This window comes from Lactuca sativa, chromosome 7 (assembly GCF_002870075.4).
Source record: "Lactuca sativa cultivar Salinas chromosome 7, Lsat_Salinas_v11, whole genome shotgun sequence".
In the NCBI taxonomy this organism is placed as follows: domain Eukaryota; kingdom Viridiplantae; phylum Streptophyta; class Magnoliopsida; order Asterales; family Asteraceae; genus Lactuca; species Lactuca sativa.
This window is the reverse complement of record NC_056629.2, coordinates 137,695,276-137,715,584: the sequence shown is the minus strand read 5'-3', so window position 1 is coordinate 137,715,584 and position 20,309 is coordinate 137,695,276. Positions and strand designations below refer to the sequence as shown.

The following is a 20,309-nucleotide window of genomic DNA, read 5'->3' as shown; positions in this document are numbered from 1 at the left end:
TAATATATAAAAACTATATTTTGAAAGAAGCTATGTATTAAAAAAAATATATAAAAGCTATATTAGAAAAAACAATATCTCCTTTCCAACGCGTTGGCTATCCGAACAAATACATTTTTCAACAAACGAAACCTTCTTTTGAAATCGCGTGGCTGATAGAAACAATCATCCGCAAAATAATCATGAACTAAACGTCTGTGCCCTTCTTCGCGATCTCTGTTTAATGCCGCATGTCTGGTTAATAAAGGAACTGGAGCTGGTTGCATTAGCACGTTCGTGCAATACTCGTACATCATATTGACAAACATGTCATCGTCGTCACTATTATCGAACGGATTCATTTTTTGTGTGGAATGTCTTCAAAATATATGAGAGAGAGAGAGAGAAGTGGTGAATAGAGAGAAAAATTGTGATTTTTATATGAAAATGTAGAGGTAAATTATGATTATATAGGTAAAGTTTTTTTTTTTTTAAAATGTTACCGTTATTCAACGGTATAAAATGAAAAAAAAAAAAATCACGTTATCGTCCGTTGCCATGAAAACGAAGGATAACGTAACGGCTAAAAACGAAAGGGCGGGGCGGTGTTCCGCGTTATAACGTCGTTGAGGGGCGTTCCACGTCACAAAAACCAGTGGCAGAGCTTGAAGTTTTGATTGGGGGGGGGGGGGGGGGGGGGAATAGAATATACATAAAAATTGAAGAACGGGGTCAAAGTCAAATTTTATAGTTTTAGACATAATATGTAACTTTCTTAATACATAAGGACTAATAATAAAAAAATAAGGGGGCCACAGCCCTTGGCCCTACATAACCTCCGCCAATAACAAAAACATCTATTGGCTGCCTATACCGTTTAGTTTTATGCTTATCAACATTGTTTGCTATTTATAGATGCTCTCTTGATAATTGGATTGCCCGATGGGCCTACAGCCCATTTGAAGCTTTCAAATCTTGTGTTACACAAGGATCTCAAGGTGTAGAAAAATTAACTATACATAGACTTTAATATAACCATTTTTGGCATATAACTATAACACATTCTTTTGTATATATATTATTGCTGCTCATACATGATTCGAATTATCATAATAAGTTGAACTTTTTTTTGTTTGTTCATTGCGACTTGATGTTGTTAGAATCAATTTTTGTTTGAAGGCAACACAGACATCGAAATCAGAGCCCTATGAAATACTATATATTTAATCCATAGACACACAAAATAGAAATTTCAAGAAAATGTCAAATAAATCACTGAAATAATTAACTACACTCAAATCTTTGTGATGCCTTTCAACTGTGTTCTTACTTTCTAGTTGTTACACCATAGAAACCTGATGAAAGAGATAAAGCATTTCTCGAACTTCTTTTCAAGTCTTGATCAATGGATTTCTTTCAAAAAAGTTTGAAGGCTTTAACTCGAATCCATTAGCTAATGTTGACATCACTGGGAAATCTTCTTGACATGGGTTGTGATGAAATCCCACAGTGTACCACAAAACTATATCTTTGTTCATAATCGATCTATTCCTGCAACACCAAAACACAATCTTTAATTCAAGAAACTTTACTTTAATTAAAAAAAAATACAAAATTTTCAAAAAACGAAAAGAACCTTCGGCTCCAAACAGCTAATCCATCTTTTCCTGTGCTCCTATCAGCATAAAACCCTGCAGCCCATCTCTCAGACTTGTTATAACTAGTCACCCACACTTGATACTTAGTGTAAGAAGCTCTAATTTGTGGATAATCATCATCCAATAATAAAGAGACAGCTGGCTGCCCTGTCATCAACCGATACCCAACATCATTTCCCAATTTGGTTTTCTTATTTGTGTTCACCACTAAAAGCTCGGATGCCTTTAACCCTAGCCTAATTCTTGCTTCGTTTTCGGTTTTTGCAGTCTCTTTAACGACATTCCAGTAACTTTTCCTTGGAGATGTGTTGACTTTTTTGACTTTTAAGTTTGCTTTTACAAAAGAGTTTTCATCACCATCGATGTCAAGGTCGAGATAATATGTTATGAAGTGATCATGGTTGTTTCCTATTCTGTTGGTTGCTACTAGTGGTCCATATGTTTCTTCTTTGATCTCTTCGGCTTTTGTGTATCTTGTTGCTTTCATTTCCAAAACACCCGTAAGTCCTACCTTCAAAATCAATATAATTTGAATTTAGATTAAATTTATTGGAAAATTGGAAAATTATAAGACTATAATAAAATGCTTATCTCACAAGACAAAGGCTTGGATAACGATATTTGTATAGATACAATGTTGTTGATATATATATTATTTCTTTTTTTTGGACCGAATGTACTGTCTGAATCTAAATAAATGACTATTTTACTCTCGTATTTAAATGTGACATTACCATTTATTTAATAACCTAATGTTGTATATTTTCACATTGAAATTTTAAAATATAACATGATTAGTAACTTAAATTGAACATATATAATGGAAAAACAAAAATAACGAGCACATGAAAATTGTACGACACTTACACATATTATAGTAAATAACTCAATATATAGCTATAAAAAGATATTCCATTACTCATAACTTTCGATATAAACACGATTTTCATCGGAGAAATAATGGCAATTCAGGAAAACTTAATATAAAATCATGACTTAATGTTAAGGACACTCACTTCCTAACTTAATCCATTAGGACATTTTGTTAGCATTAAGTAAAAAAGAAACAACCATATATAACCTTTTTTTAATAAATTAATCCATTAAGTAAAAAAAAAAAAATACCAACTAAAATATTGTCAAACAGTTTAGGAATCTTACTCTCACCTTAACTTTTATGGAGCCACTTTGCTTGAACTCCCAATCAAGAATGTAATCATAGTTTCCTACTGTGGCTACCATTCTGACTACAAGACTAACTTCTGATTCTCCACTTGTTATCTAAATACAACATAACACAATTACACAAACATCATGCTAATAATAAACATCATGATTCATGACTAATCAACTTTCAAAACAGGAAATTTTATTGAAAATAAAAAAAAAGTTTACCACTTTTCCTGGAATACCAATTTCAGTATGTCTCCAAGCAATATCTCCAGCATACCTTTCAAATATACAAATAGCTTTAGGCACTTGTTGAGGCATCCCATCTGCCCCACTCATATACCCATCAATATAAACCGAATTACTTGGACAATCTGTTAAATTCACAAGTGTTACAGCAGATCTACCAAACCCAAATTCACCTACATCCAAAAAAGTCCTGTAATACCATTCACTACTTGGATCCATATATGGAACAAAAGTTTCTGACACGTGTCCTCTATACATCACCCTCCTCCATTCGTTTTTCCCAGAATCAAAAACCGATGCAGTTGATATAATCACTCCCGCACGTGCGTTAAACCCCACGTGAAACCTCCAATTCTTCCAATTAATTTCGTTTCTTTCAATCGTGAATCCTTTTTCATCAGTTTTCTCACAATCGACGTTAGGATCATAACTTTCGCTAGAACTTTGCAAATCAGTACCTTCACTTCGAGGCAAATGAGTTCTTCTACTTCCGATGTTTACAATTGTCTGAATTTTCATCGACTCGATGTCTACTAAAATGGTTAAACCTTCGATAGGTCTTGAGAAAACATTAGTGGTTCCTTCATGGTAGAAACACGATAGTTTAACAGCTCTTTTAGTGACGGATTCTCCAAACCATCCTATAGTGAATGGAAAACACGTGATTTCCGATATGTTTAAGCCTCTTTTTGAGATCAAAGCTTTGAATTTAGAGCTTTTGAAGGGTAATCTTGCTGCTTGAAGTAGCTCGGTGAATGTATTTGGAGGGTAGCCATCGCCTGTATAAACATGGTCTGATTTGATGGAAGAATTGGTCAAATCTATGATGAGTTCATGGGTTTGACCACCACCACGAATCACAATCATGGCTTCTCGATAAGGGAAAGATTGGTTTTGTTTGTGGGGAGATGAGAGCCATTGGATTACGTCTTTTTTGTTGGGTTCATTGAGATCAACAAAATGGAAGGTTAGATTTGGAAGAGAAGAGATATGAGAGTTTGTTATGATACGTTGGATTTGAGATAATTCGTTAGGAGTTAGAGGATCTAAAGGGTGATTTTGGCTATTGGTGAATAAAACATGGAATGTAATCACTAGAATTATTATGAAAATAGCCATCAAGGAAATGAGATGTTTGTAGAATTGTAGTTTCAATGGGTTTATTCCAAGTTCTTGAAAGATATGGTCGATATGTTGTGTTTAGTTGCATATTTTATGTTTATATTGGAAAAAGATGAGTTGATAAATGATATAATGATATTGAGCTGGTTTTGCTTTGTGGACAAGTCTCATGCATATGCTAGTTTAGCTTAAGGTTGAAGTAGAGAGAGCGAGTATGGGGATATTGTAATGATGTCTATAAATGAGTTTTAATTATTATTATTTTTTGATATTGAAGATCAAGAATCACTTGAATATGGAGATACTCACAGCTCACAAGAACAGTTTTTCTTTTTTTAAGTACAGGGTCCTAATAAAAAAATTGGATTTGGAAAAAAAATTTTGAAAGTAAGATGCAATTTGAATGTGGTTTTATTTAATTCTATAAGTTGTACAAGCATTTAATGTGTATGGAAATTACATAAAAATGTTACCAAATATGTATTTGGTCACTAAAATGTATCGTGCATGTTGCTAAAAGTTGGTAAGACCCCGAATAACCACATCACATCAAACGGGTTTGACCATTGGATTTTAAAATACCCCTCGCAGGGCAAAATTTGGAAATATAGAAAAATTTCACCATATATTGATCATATACATCACAAATTAACATCAGAAAACCTATATTTATAAAACATTTAAAAGTGTCAAAATGTTTAATAATAAGGTACGATTGATCACACAATCTATAGCGAGAAGCTAGTAAGTTTTATAGGGATTAGACTCAATCGTTTAAGTTTGGTGGGAGTGGAGAGAATTCATTGTTTTAAACGTGGTTAAAGAAATACATCACTCATCTATTTGTATTATCTTAGGGTAAAATGGTCAAAAAGCTCAAAATTTAACTAAGCCTTTTATGTAATCCGAATTTAGATAATTGGAAATATAAACCCTCCATATGAAATAAATCACACCTAATACCTAACACCCACCACCGCCCACCTAACTTGGTATTTTTTTATCCCATATAATTCTTCATCTTATTGATACATAAAGATGTTAAAACTATAATCGGATTTACAAGAATAGTTACTCCAAGTCATTTTAAAAGCTTAACTTTTGAAATATATAACTTACTTTAAAAAATTAGAGCAATGAATCATGTATGTTTTGTATTGGATCGATAATGCTTCAAACTTATATAATATATATCAAAATATAAAAATGGAAAAAATTGGTTGATTTATTATGAAAAACTTTGTTGTAGAAAGTATGTTTCTATCTTTATTTGAATATAGTTGAATTTTATGGATTGTTATAAACTAGATTATTATTTTTGGTTGAATTTTGTTGAATGTTATAAAGTACGTTGTTATATTTAGTTGAATATAGTTGAATTTTATTGATTGTTGTAAACTAGATTAGTAATGTTGGTTGAATTTTGTTGAATGTGATAAAAGAGGTTGATATGGTTTGTTGATATTTGTTGAAGATTTGTTTGTAGGTTGGTGAAGAGAAATTTTTTGGTCTTACACCATAAATTAATTTAATTGACAATTCGAAAAACAAAGAATATATTGTGTTTTTTACGAAGTAATTAAATGGGTAAATAGCAAAAAAAAACACTCCGTTTATACCAAAATTCTAATTTAACACTGTGTTTTTTTTTTCAAATTTGACACTGTGTTTTCCAATTTGTTATAATTCTGACCACTTGACCGGTCAATCAGGTTACATGCTGATGTGGCATGATGATGTGTCAGTTTTTGATAAAGTGACATGCAGACATGATATGCTGACGTGTCAAAATTGATTTTTTTTCTACAAAAAACACTAAGTTTTCACTTTTTTTTTCGATTTTGACACTAAGTTTAATTTTTTCTTTCAATTTTGACATTATGTTTTTTTTGTTCCAAATCGAACACCATTTATTAAATTTTGTTTAATTTTGACAATTTTCCATTTGAAACCGTATAAATATATTTTTATTATATTTTAAACTGTATAAATATATTTTTTTCGTTTAAAAACCACATTTTTATTTAAATACAAGGTATTTTTTTTTTCATTGAAAGCATAATGTATAAATATGTATTAGTTGTATCATGAGAATCAAACTAACCATAAAAATTTCATGGGTTGCAAACTTGACATCCGGGTTTTGATCGGTTACACGTTTCCAAACCTCCAAACTCATTTTAAAGTTGCGTATTTAATATAAAATACGGTTTTTATATAACCAATACATATTTATACATAAAATTATTGGTTTGAATGTAAAAAAAATGTTCATACAAAACAATGGTTTTTAATTGAAAAAAAAAACATTTATACGGTTTAAATGTATTAAAAAAAATATTTATACGGTTTCAAATAGAAAATTGTCAACATTGAACAAAACTGAAAAAAATGATGTTCATTTTGGAACAAAAAAACATAGTGTCAAAATTCAAAGAAAAATTAAACTTAGTGTCAAAATCGAAAAAAGTGAAACTTAGTGTCTTTTGTGGAAAACAAATCATTTTTGACACGTCAGCATATCATGTCAGCATGCCACGTCATCAAAACTGACACATTATCATGTCACATCAGCATGTAACCTGGTTGACCGATTAAGTGGTCAGAATTATAACAAACTGGAAAACACAGTGTCAAATTTGAAAAAAAAAAAAAAAAAAAACACAGTGTCAAATTAAACGTTTGGTATAAACTGAGTGTTTTTTTTTTTTTTTTTTTTTTTGCTATTTACCATAAATAAATCCTTGTCGTAGTTTTATTAAATTTACATGTTATGTTCAAAATTTACATCAATTTATTATTCATCATACGTGGATAAATATAATAGGTAGCATGAACGAAAAATTAAGCAAAATTTTATAGTGAGTTGCCACCATTATTTATGATGGCTTGGTATTAAACCCGTGCAGAAATAGAGATTGATTTTTGACCTTATTGAAAGTATGAGCAAGACATTAGGTTATGATTCTCAAACTATTAAACATAATACCGACATTTAATTCAATATATTTTTAAAGAGTTATATACTATTTTATAAAACATGATCTACATGAGAAAACGGTAATAACAGTGCATGAATGTCGTTTTTGGTGCGTCTTCATCAAATTATTGTCGAAAAAAAAAAATCTAAAAATCATATTGGTTGGTTTTGAAATTTTTACAACTAAAACCGATCAATCGTAATATTCTTTAAATGGGCTATCAATTTATATCAACACAAACTATATGTTATGATTGAAGTAGCATAATAGATTAGTTTTGATATTTAAAAACTATGGCAAAAGCAACCAAGTATTTTATGTTTTAGCTATAGCGGTCCAAGATATTTTAACTGTCCAAGCTAGTAATATAGATGCAGAAAGTTGTTTTTCTTTTATAGTAAGATAATAAGTTCAAGAAAGATTTTATTAACATCGGATTCTATTCAAGTAGACTTATACTTCTAGGGGTGTACAATAAATCCAAAACTGAAAACCCAAACCATTTTAAAAACCGACAATTTTGTTTTTCGTTCCATAAAAAACTGATTTTCAGTTTAATTTTATTGTATAAATATAAACAAACCAAATGACATACCTATATGCATATATTTATTTGATTAAATATGTTGAAAATTAAAACAGTTATCTATAGTTTTATTAAAATAAAATTGATAAGTATGCTTTACATAGTTTTGTATTATATTATAGTTAGTTACTTTTTTTATTTATTAAATTTTAGTAGTTTATACGTTGTTAGTTTGAATTATTACGAAATAATATGAATTGTAACAGTCTTGATGTTTATTTTGATGAGTCTTAATAAAAAGTATTAATTTGCTGTTAAAATCGTGTTAATTCATATATTGTGTTTCATTTTTGTATGTTTTGAACAAACTTTCAAAATATTTAATTATGTTTAAAACTCCAAAGTCATCGCATTTTTGGAAGTGAATGTTTGTATTAAAGACCGTCATGAGTATTGATTGATTGATCGAAGTTGTTCGGCATTTAAATTGAGATGGTGTTAATACTGAATGAGTACTTGAAAATAGACATTTTAAGGTATTAGAGCAACCCACACTTAGAGATTACTTCATGGATCTAGTCATGAGCAATTCTTAAGCGACAATATCTTTTATTCTTCAAACCAAGATACATGTGTTTTGTTTACAAAATCTGTTGTGCATTGGTGTGCTCCAACGCTATCTGTAATTGATAGTCATAAAAGGCATTTCCATATATAATTAGACAAGTAGACAGAAACTATGTAGTCAAAGTTTATTTGTTCCTTCTCATAACTGGGAAATGATATTTATGGGCCCCTCAATGATCTAGTACTGACATCTTAAGTGCTTGGTTGATCCCTGACTAAATTGATGTGTTCGATTTTGTAGTCAGATGTAATGCTCGAAATCATTAATCGGGAAATAAAATGTTGAACATTGAGATTGACTCGTGTTCATAGAGATATCTAGAACAAAGGAACAAATTGATCACTTGTCTAATGACCAAATTCTAATAAGAGTTTGGAAGTTGCAATAGTTGGCTACTCTCTGTTGAGTATTACGAAATATTTTGATCCTAAAAAGTTGACGACATGTACGTCGGAGACTGTTAGAAATGGTGTCCAAAATCATTAACTATTTTGGTAATATTTCCAAAAATAGCAAGGTCCTTCTGGGTTGGTCTCATGGCCTAAATAGCATAAGGAAAAAAGGGATTAATAATATGCTAGCTTATTAAGTAATTAATAAATTAATTAGAAATTATTCTGATAAATTAATTAAAAGGATTTAATTAATAAATGAGGTTGAATAATAATTCATTTGAGGAATCAATTGAAATACTCCAGAACCTCCTAGAGAGATGTTAGGGACGATTTCTAAATCCCTTAGATAGGGATATGGCATTTTCATTCAAATAGGATAAACCCTAGAGTTTGTATCCTTCTTGAATACTCCTTGCTCAACTATAAATAGACTGCTAGGGTATACTCTAGAGCCAATTATTCCTTCTTCAGAAATCGTCTAACCTCTCTTTCTTTCTCTCTCTCTCTCTCTCTCTCTCTCTCTCTCTCTCTCCTTGAATGAAAACCACACCCTCTCACCTAGGGTTTGGTGATTTTTGAATAAACCCTAAGTTGGGTTAAATCCTTTTGCTCTTTGGGGTTGTGGGTTTGATTCCATTAGAGGGGTGCTCATTTGGATCCTTCATCTTTGCAACAAATCACATACAAGATCACAAGAAAGTGAACCTAAGGTTGGTAATCCTTAAGTTTTGTTATTTTTCAAAGTAGGTTGCTATAACTAGTAAAACATAGATCCTAGGATGCATATGCACTTAGGTATATCTTTTTATAATTCTGCTACCTATGAGTTGTGTACTTGATGCTATAAATTCCCAACATAACTTCCTTGTGATCCCATGCTCTTTGATGTCCCTTTCATACGAACTTGCTGAGACCCAAGTCTACCTTGTTGTAAATCGTAAATAGGAATGTTGAACCCAAATGGTTTTGACAAGGATTTGGAGGCTTATGAGTCACCCTCAACACTACCACATTGATGTTCCACCGAGGGTAATCTCGGGGCAGCAACCTTATGCAGCTGCAAACCCATTTCTACATTTTGGTCCTTTTTATTTTCACTTGTAAACTTCGAAAGAAATCAACATGAGACCCATGAACCACCTCTTTAGCCTTCGATTTAATAGCATTAGTGTCAAAATACTTGCATGAGCAGTCTACAACACCAACACCATACTCACCATTTGTGGTATAATATTTTTCGCTCATCATATCCTCCATGTATCCATCAACATACTCTACTCCTCATGCAACATGTTAACCTCATACTCCACACAATGACCCCCAATCGAAGTGACATCATCATCAGAGTCACCCAATAGAGAAAGAATATCACGATCCGCATCCCCACTTTCTTCAGTATCCGGTTCCCACATAGATACCTCATGTATCCAAACTTCATATTCAACCTTATATGTAACCACCTTGACCAAAGATTGAATAAAGGAGGTAGATGAATCTTTAATTCACACCCTTCTCATCTCCAAAGGACATTGAGAATCTTCTTCCATGAAGCATGCCTCTCCCTATTGAGAATCCACCTTGGTGAAACATGTATCATTCCAAGCACACTGAGGAAGACCAGAGATCTCAAACTAAGCCAATCATTCAATCACATGAAACCTATCAATCACAGGTTTACAAGCCAAAAACCAAATACTTGATCCATTTATGTTGAAGGAATCACTTGCACACATCCATAGAACCAAAAGGGACTTGCACCTAATCTTCACCAATATATTTTATTGTAAGATCAGGAAATCCTTCCTCTTTCAACAACATTACAAGTTTAGGAATGATTCTAACATCCTTTACCTTACCAAATAATGCCATTTTCATTCCTGATTAGCATCAACTTCATTATCAAGCAATTCAGTTTGTTTCATTGGTTCAGTTCCTTCCATCGACAATCCTCCATTCATATCATTAGCATAAGAGCATGGTGTTTTCTCTCGTCCTTTAAAATTAGTTACATGCGAGTTGATGCCACCATGGAAAGCTTTTATAGGGTTCCTAACCTTGACTTCCTTCCCAAAGCTCAAAAAGATGAAAACTCCCCCTCCATTCTGTTCTAAGTTTCAACTCCAATGCCCATTCACCATACACTCGTAAAAACCTAACAAATGCGAACCTTCTACCCAATTTTAAGAGCTTATTCACCATATAAACATCAGAAACAAACTCATGCTTCTCACAAATTGATCTCACATTCTTCGTGAAATTGGTGACAAAGAAGGAAACAGAAAGCTGATCAACATCCCATGCTCTCTTTCAATACTTTTTGTTACCAAATTTCCACACCAATCATCATTTACAACCATCGCAAATCAAATCACAATTTGTAGCCCCCACCCACTAGAAATTCACCGGAAGCTACATGTAATATGGATCAGGGTTTAAGCTCTAACAAATGAAAACAACTTGATTAAAGATGATACAATAAGAGCTTACGGGAGAGGGGGAACATAAGCCTAATAGTAGAGAAAAGTGGCAATCCCCCAACGTTTGCACCCGCCAGAGAAGATAGATGATACGAGAGAGGGTAGGGTCTTAATGAGAGCGAAGGATAATTTGTTTTACTTCTTTTACTAATTATTATGATGTAGTACTTCCATGTCATAAAATAAATATTTAAAATAAAGTGATTGACGGAAATAAAGATTTTCATTTAAAAGAAGTTTTTGTTGTAAAAATCTCAACCAACCCTGATTAATCTCTAGGTTGTACACGATTGACTGGTTGACACCTAGTGATCAATCTCTGCTTAGAAAATTAGTGAAGTTGTCGAAGCAGACCAACTAACAACATCTTAATTAAGCTTTTCTCAATAAAAACTAATTGAGAAAATATTAATATTGTATTAGTCAATACACCTTATTTTATTATGATATTAATCATATTTAGCTATTTTTTATGATATTAATCATGTTTATTTATTAAAAAATTAACTAAGTTACAATTTAAGGCATCCAATTAATCTTTAGTTAGTACTAAACACCAACTAAACTAACCAATCTCTAGCTGTTAGTCAACTGACTAAATATGATGACTAAATACCATCTATGGATCTACGGCATTTTACAACATTAGTTTTTCTTTACAAATTCAATTTATTAAAAAAAAAAAAAAAAAAAAAAAAAAAAAAAAAAAAAAGTTAATGAAGTTTCGTCAAAACCACGTGTTACAGGTGGACGGATATGAACTCTGAACTCTCTCTAGAACTTTCTCTCCTTATAAAATGAGTGAGCTTAAGCTTTGTCTGATACAATCATACAACACAACACAAAAACTCCAAATCCGAATACTTGTTTGTTAAAAAAACCCATTTGAACTTTTAATCTTGATCATCGACAATGGGGATTGTAAATGGAGGAGAAGAAATCATCGAAGAGATATCTTCTTCTTCGTTACCATTATTATCTCTGAATCATGTCTCCTTCATCTGCAAATCTGTACGTCGATCTGTCAAATTCTACGAGGAGGTATTGGGATTTGTGCTTATCAGACGTCCTTCTTCTTTCGACTTCGAAGGCGCTTGGTGCGTATTTTGATTTTATCCCATTTCCTTGCTTATTTTTGCTTCTCTCTGAAACATAAGTATCTGAACTTCAACTTCCACTGGTTTTTTTCTCCAAATTTAGTCAGGATCTGACAGATTTTGGATGAAAATGTTGTATACTAGCTCCAAATGTGCATTTATAGAAATGATAAGCAACTCTCGAGGATGAATGTTTAAATTATTGCAAATCGAATGTTAATTTTCTTCTGATTCAAGTTCATGTAGTTCTTCTACATCCTAGAAGCAACCTCGATCAATTGCAAAAATTCAAAGCATCAGCTGAATTAACACGAATAGCTTTATTGTACCAAGTTATGATGAATTTTCTTCTGATGATCTGGAACAGGTTGTTCAACCATGGAATAGGAATACATTTGCTAGAAATGGACACAACTCCAAGAAAGAAAGGAGTGATAAATCCAAAAGACAACCACATTTCATTTCAATGCTCAGATATGGATCTCATAATCAAGAAACTGGAGAAATTGGGGATCAAATATGTTACAGCATTGGTCAAAGAAGGGGGTGTGGAGGTCAACCAATTGTTCTTCCATGATCCAGATGGTTACATGATCGAGATATGTAATTGTCATGTTCTTCCTGTTCTTCCAATCTCTTCATGCCCTCTTAAAAAGATCCCAAACATCTCACAAATCAACCATGGAGATTCCTACGGTATGATCACAATCACAAGTTCTTTTCAAGTATAATAGCTTACATCTTCTTCTTTACATATAATTTTTACACTAAATCATAAAACAAAAACAAAAAGTTTTCATCTTTTACTTTTTTTTTTGTTAAAAAAAATATTTACTTAACCCACTTATTTATTTATTCAAATGAAATAATTATAAAGGTTGAAGGTTGAAGGTTCAATAATAAATTTTGATCTCATTTTGAAGGTCTAATTATTTTCTATTCTATTATATATTATCAATAAATTAAGTTGATGTGTTAAAAAAATTATAGATATAAAATAAAATGCACACTTTTAAGGTAATGGTAACATCTTTTTTTTGGGGGGTGTTTGTGAAAATGCAGAGAAGATGAGCTCCAAGAATTACTTTTGTGGAGAAGATGAGGCGTTAATGATGGAAAATTTGGTAATTGACATGATGGGTATTTCATTTTGAGTATGAGAATTTTGTACTCTTTGATCTCTTTCTTTCAATAATAGAGCAATTTTGTCGTTATTGAAATTTAGTAACAAAAATTGTGGTCTTATGATTACGTATGTGTTTCATAGTAAATAAATAAAAAATTGTGTATTTAATTAGAAAACTATTGATTTTGAGAATCAAACTAAAGCAACGGATTAAAAGAGGGTCTATTTGCAATATAAGAAAAAATGATCAAGGTTTGTTTCCAAAGTAAATACGTATTTAATTATTTATGAAATATATGGTTGTTCAAGTTATATAGAAATAATTGTATGTAGTTAAGATTTATGGATGCCCACACCAAACGTTTTATGCACCACTTTATATTTTTTTACATGATCGAGACGATCACCATTTTATGCACCACAAAATGGTATAAAAGCAATGGACATAAATATTAACATATGACAAAACCCTAATCCCAAAATCATTGTCCAAAAATTATTTACAACAATCTTTTTTAGGCCGGTGTCATTCTATAATACAAGAGAGCAGTGAGAGTTCTTTTTAAAGTGTAGTTAAACAAATTCAGCAAGTGTTAATTTATTATATCTTTGAATGGGTAAAATGATCTAAAAGCTTAAAATACTGATTTTTAATTAAATCTGTCAATCATTGAAGTCCTCTTTGAATGAAATTTCGTTGTCAATGAAGTCTTAATAGGGTGAACATGTTTCGGGTTTTTTATTAAAGTTGAAACCGAATCGAAAATTTCAGCTTTTGACTTTGGAAAAACTAAACCCTCAATTTTTTTCGATTAACATTGTTGCTAAAATTTAATAATAAAAAAACTAAGTAACTAAATAAGATATAATGCAGAACTATGTATTAAATGGATCAACAAGATTATCTTTAGATGATGCCCGACTCATGACGATGTCACCATCTTCTACACGATGTTGAACATAATGATACTTCCTCTGAATGTTTCTCAAATTACCAAGGCTCTTGGGTTCTTTAGTCAAGGAGACTGCACCTTCGTTATCACTAAAAATCTTCATAGGCTCTTTGATGTTTGGTACAATTCCAAGATCACCGATGGAATTCTTTAACCATGTAGCCTCATTTGTTGCTTCACTGGCTGCAATGTACTTAGACTTGTATATCGAATCTGCCACCGTATTATGTTTGAAACTTTTCCACGTAACAACACTTCCATTAAGCAAGAACACCCGTCCTAATTGTGAGCACGAATTATCTCTATCAGTATGGTAGCTTGCGTCAGTGTAACCTATAACTCTCAATTCTTCTTTTCCACCATATACCAATAACATATCCTTCATTCTTTTCAGATACTTAATGATATTCTTTATGACTGTGTAATGACTATCGCCACGATTTTCTTGATATCGACTCATCATGGCATTACAAGAAAAAGTTGATTTTGCTACGGAAGGAATCTGTTGCAAAATACGAATAGATATGAAATTTACAACGACCCATATTCGCCCCAAAAAACGCATAGTGGGGTGTCTACAATGAAAACTGTAATTACGTTACAAATGTGACAACAGAATGAAATCCCTATCCAATGTATTCTGCCGCACTTTCCATAGACGGATTCCGTTACGAATTTTGTAGTCGTGTGTCCATTGTGAATTCTGTAGTCCTCTTTTTGTAGCTAATGCCATTGCATTGATTTTGTCGAAAATTTTATTGTAGTCGATCCATAGCAACTTCTGTAGGCATATCGTTGTAGCAAATTCCATGGACATGTTTCCATATCCAAATCTGTGGTGATGATTCTATAGCAACTTTTGTGGGATTGGTTCCATAGTTAAATTCGTGGTCTAGATTCTATAGTAGCTTCCGTAGCGAAGATTTCATAGCAAATTACGTAGCCATGATTCCATAACAAAGTCCATTGCAATATTTCCATATAACAATCCATATGCGTATTTCCATAACAAAATCCATGTAAGTATTTTCGTAGCAACGGTCGTAGAAAAATCTCCAACACATTGTTGTAGCAAATTTTGTAGGAATATTTTCGTTGCAAAGATAGATAGCTACAGATGGATATTTAATCTATAAATTAATTCTTAATTATTTTGTACGAATATATAAAAACAAATATAACAAAAAATAAAATAAGATTTATACCATAAAATAAAACAATAAATATTTATACATGGAAATGAAAAGTAACCTAATTAAAAATAAAAACTTTGCGAGAATCAAATCAACACTCTATGATCTACTACTTTTGCAGTTATTTAAAAGCGTTAATAACCGTCATTACTAATAGTAGTTGTCGATCAAGCTACTCACATGTTGTATTGTGTTGTTCATCTTTGGTCTGCATTCCTTCAGTTCTTCATTTTGCTCTTTTTGCTTACTCACAATTTTCCTCAATTCTTCCAATTTATCATTTTGTCCGGAATATAACATAGTTCCATTGTACCATTAATCATCCGAATCACATTTACAAATGAGCCAACTCCATATGCTATTCTTTTCTTGTCATGACCACCAACAATATCATAAAATATTTGGTCATTGTTAACTTCTTCACCTACAACTTCCAACTGTTCTTGTGTGTATGCATTGTATGTGTATATTGTGTGGGGTATTGTGAGTAACTTACTAAGTTTTGGTTTATAGTTGTGGATTTAAATGTTTCAGGTACTTCTGAGGATCAGAGCAAACAAATGCGTGATTGTACACACTATCTCGGAGATTTCATGATGTTGAGAGATGTTATGTTACTATACTCTGATTGATTCCGTTTTGTGAAACAATGGTTTTTATGGTGTTTGAGTTTTATAAAAATAGCTTCTATTTCTCTTTTAAAAATTGACAATTTTCACCATGGTTTTTTCGATGTTATATATATATATATATATATATATATATATATATATATATATATATATATATATATATATATATATATATATATATATATATATATATATATATATATATATATATATATATATGTGTGTGTGTGTGTGTGTGTGTGTGCGCGCGCGCATGTATGTGTAATTTATGTGCATATGCATTTTTCAAAGGGATATATGGGAAATCTCCAATAAAGTCCTAATATTTTAGGTCAGTTTACGATTTAGTCCCAAATTAAATTTTGTTTACAAAAAACGACAGATTACCGGCTAAAACTTCGGAATAACCTTTTGTGGCCGGTTTCGTAGATTTAGCTTAATTGATCCAAATTTTGGGGCTTTTTCATTAATTAATCAAAATTTTAGGGATTTTTCATTATTTTTTACCAATAAACCAAAATATTTGGTTACCTTTAAACTAAAATATATTATATGATCTAAGTTAATATGTACCATTCTCCTTCTTCTTGCTCTCTTTCTAGGCTCGCCGTGTAAGAGAGCAACATATTGAGAAGACCGCATTCATAACGAGATACATACACTATGAGTTCTTGGTTATGTCATTTAGACTAACCAATGCTCCAACAACATTTATAGATTTGATGAACATGGTTTGTAAACCATTCCTCGATAAATATGTAATAGTGTTCACATATGACATTCTGATTTACTCAAAGAACCAACAGGAGCATGACAAGCACCTGTGAGAAGTATTAGAAGTTTTGAAGAAGGAGAAGCTATACGCAAAGTTCTCCAAATGTGATTTTTGGATTCGAGAAGTCTAATTCTTGGTTCATATGGTTAACCAGGAAGGAATAGTGGTTGATCCAGCAAAGATTGAAGTTGTGATGAAATGGGAACGACCAAAACCAATGAGATTCAAAGCTTTCTAGGATTAGCTCGATATTACCGAAGGTTTATCCAAAGCTTTTCTTCGATATTTGCTCCATTAACAGCTTTGAACCATAAAGGAGCTACATATACATGGAGCGAGAAACATGAAGAAGCATTCAAGAAATTAAAGATTTCTCTACCTGATGGAGTTGAAGACTTCGCAGTCTATAGCGATGCATCTGGAGTTGGGTTAGGTTGTGTTCTGACCCAGAGAGATAAGTGATAGCATATGCATCTCGACAATTAAAAGAGCACAAAAAGAACTACCCCACTCATGATCTGGAGTTGGCAGCGGTAGTATTTGCATTGAAGATATGGAGGCATTATATTTATGGCACAAAGTGAAAACTCTTCACTGATCATAAAAGTCTCCAGTATCTCTTTGATCAAAATGAATTGAATATGAGACAACTACATTGGATAAAATTGCTCAAGGATTATGACTGTGAGATACTTTACCACCCTGGTAAAACAAATGTCGTAGTTGATGCTCTAAGTCGAAAAGTAAACTTGGAAAGAAAAGGGCCAAGAGCGTTAAGAATAGAAGTTGTTTCAACAATTGTGGAAAGCATCAAGAAAGCTCAGGAAGAAGCTTTGGAGAAAAATGACCGAAAGGAAGAACGTTTAGGCAAAACGTTGGTATTCGGTACAAATAGTCAAGGATTAAAGGTATTCCAAGATAGGATTTGGATGTCTAAGATGGGAGGAATAAGAGATCTTCTGATGGAAGAAGCTCACAAGACCATGTACTCGATTCATCCCTGTAACATCCCAAAAATACATGCCAATTTTTTTTAGATAAGTTATTATAAAACTATAAGTATAAAAACATCTGTAATAACATCTCATGTCAAAACTAAAGTGTCAGTAATCGAAACATATTATCATGAAATAATATCAGAGTGTAATCCCAAAGATCTCATGTGCGGAAAATATGGTGTGATGCGCTGCGATTGAGCCGACTCATTTCCTTTGAAAACGAAGTACCTGAAACCAAAACTAAAAACTGTAAGCACGAAGCTTAGTGAGTTCCCCAGAGCATACCATACACACAATCCACATATCACATATCACATATCCTGTTAGTTATAAAAGCTACCTGTATCACATACCTGCTAGCTATAAAAGCTACACACATAACACATAAGTCATGCATACATAAAACCTATAATAATGCCATGGGATACCCTACATGGTCTTTACCGAGGGCTGTCATGGGCTACCCCACATGGTCTTACATCCAATGCCATGGGCTCCCCTACATGGTCTTTACCTAGGAATGTCATGGGCTACCCCACCTGGTCTTACATCCAATGTCATGGGCTCCCCCACATGGTCTTTACTTAGGAATGCCATGGGCTACCCCACATGGTCTTATATCCAATGTCACGGGCTCCCCTCGGGTTCTTCCATGCAAAAGCACACAATCACATATCATATCAAAACATATAATGACCAATTACATATAACATAATCACATAATGGGTCGGCCATGGTGCCTTAGACCCATAGCTATGGTGAGAAGACTCACCTGACATTGTTAAAGTCCCGCAGACCCAACCCCAGCTGCTGGATGACAGGTTCCCGAACTGTAAACATCAAAATATCACCCAATTAATACTTGGGTTCCACTACATAACCATAAATACCTACTTTGGATAATTACTACATTACCCCAAGCTTGGCTTTATTCTAGCCCAAGGTCCAATCCATAGGCCCAAAAGTCAAACTAGGAATCAAAGCCCAACATATGACCTAATTTTCCAAATTGGGCCTAAGCCTTTACATGGTCTTATTCAAAGGCCCAACCATTTATTCCGGTCCAGCATTTGACACTCTAATGGCCCAATAACATATAATCATTAAGGCCCAAACTATGGCCCGATTTTGTAAATTGGGCCCAAGCCCTCATATCGGCCTTACCCTAAAGCCCATCTAATTATTCTAGTCCATTGATTGTTCTTGGTTGGACCATTATTGGCCCAAACACCAAAACCCAATAGAAAGGCCCAACTCAAGGCCCAAGTGAAATTAGGGTTTTCACATTGGGCCCAAGCCATTTATTCCGGTCCAGCATTTGACACTCTAATGGCCCAATAACATATAATCATTAAGGCCCAAACTATGGCCCATCTATGGCCCGATTTTCCAAATTAGGCCTAAGCCCTCATATGGGCCTTACCCTAAAGCCCATCTAGCAGTCATATAACAATTCACAGTCAACAAGCCGATCTAGCAGATCACATAACATATCATCATCCTAACCAGGATACCGACCTAACCGGTCACTAGCATAGCATCATCCTAAATACCAGGATACCGATCTTAACCAGGTCTCTAACATATACCATCTTAGCTACCAGGATGCAAGCATATCAAGGTAATAACATAACAACAAATACCCGGATCACAATCCGATAAAGGGTAGGCCTTGGTGCCTTAGACCCTATTGATATAGTGAGGATAACTCACCTCGCAACTGTCGACTGAAAGATAAGACCAAGATGCTCCGACCACTGATACGATCTCCACCACTAGCCAACACCAACACTGAACACAAACAAAAGCCAACAATTACCAAAATGCCCCTGGAAGTCAACTGGTCAACCCTTGGTCAAAGTCAACCTCCTGACTAACTCTACTCGCTGAGTCAACCCGATGACTCGCCGAGTCCTCATGCTCAGAACTTCCCCAATCCACGACTCGACTCGCCGAGTCACCCCGAGATTCGCCGAGTCCCATGACTCTGAGTCCCCTCGCACTTAACTCACCGAGTCCTCCCTTGACTCACTGATTCATGGCTTCACCAGAAGAAGTTTGGACCTCACGACCAGACTCGCCGATTCCAAGAACAGGCTTGCCGAGTCCAAGGCTATCTTCAACCTACTCGCCGAGTTGTTCTTCCAACTCGCCGAGTTCCAGTCCATCTTCAAGCAACTCGTCGAGTACACCTTTGTGACTCGCCGAGTGCCTCTAGATCTTAACCCATATAGAAGCCTTCTAAGCCATGCAGTTGATCCAAAACATAGATCTACCCTTCTACAACCCATCCATCACGTAAAGTGGCAAAATTTACATGAATCCAATGAGATCTAGGCATTATACACTC

At 33.3% G+C, this 20,309-nt stretch overlaps 2 protein-coding genes across 2 annotated transcripts; one reads left to right on the top strand and one right to left on the bottom strand.

Moving 5' to 3' along the window:
• Positions 1 to 1,166: 1,166 nt before the first annotated feature.
• Positions 1,167 to 4,275, bottom strand: LOC111913641 (primary amine oxidase 1). The gene is made up of 4 exons (XM_023909361.3): positions 3,033 to 4,275; positions 2,805 to 2,918; positions 1,616 to 2,148; positions 1,167 to 1,530 (listed from the first exon to the last, which is right to left on the bottom strand). Exons 1-4 carry the CDS (start codon positions 4,173 to 4,175, stop codon positions 1,371 to 1,373), a joined length of 1,950 nt encoding a protein of 649 aa, XP_023765129.1. The 5' UTR covers positions 4,176 to 4,275; the 3' UTR covers positions 1,167 to 1,370.
• Positions 4,276 to 11,949: 7,674 nt separating this feature from the next.
• LOC111913640 (glyoxylase I 4) lies at positions 11,950 to 13,584 on the top strand. Its single transcript, XM_023909359.3, has 3 exons — positions 11,950 to 12,282; positions 12,650 to 12,978; positions 13,345 to 13,584. The coding sequence occupies exons 1-3, from the start codon at positions 12,098 to 12,100 to the stop codon at positions 13,434 to 13,436; spliced, it is 606 nt and encodes a 201-aa protein (XP_023765127.1). The 5' UTR covers positions 11,950 to 12,097; the 3' UTR covers positions 13,437 to 13,584.
• Positions 13,585 to 20,309: the final 6,725 nt, after the last annotated feature.

Bases quoted from the DNA above. Each gene is read 5' to 3' on its own strand.
- LOC111913641 (XM_023909361.3), bottom strand. From the start codon at position 4,175: ATGGCTATTTTCATAATAATTCTAGTGATTACATTCCATGTTTTATTC. The intron at 2,149-2,804 runs GTGAGAGTAAGA...TTGATTTTGAAG, and splicing joins GTGGCTCCATAAAAGTTAAG to GTAGGACTTACGGGTGTTTT. The intron at 1,531-1,615 runs GTTCTTTTCGTT...TTGGTGTTGCAG, and splicing joins TTAGCTGTTTGGAGCCGAAG to GAATAGATCGATTATGAACA.
- LOC111913640 (XM_023909359.3), top strand. From the start codon at position 12,098: ATGGGGATTGTAAATGGAGGAGAAGAAATCATCGAAGAGATATCTTCT. The intron at 12,283-12,649 runs GTGCGTATTTTG...GATCTGGAACAG, and splicing joins TTCGACTTCGAAGGCGCTTG to GTTGTTCAACCATGGAATAG. The intron at 12,979-13,344 runs GTATGATCACAA...GTGAAAATGCAG, and splicing joins CAACCATGGAGATTCCTACG to AGAAGATGAGCTCCAAGAAT.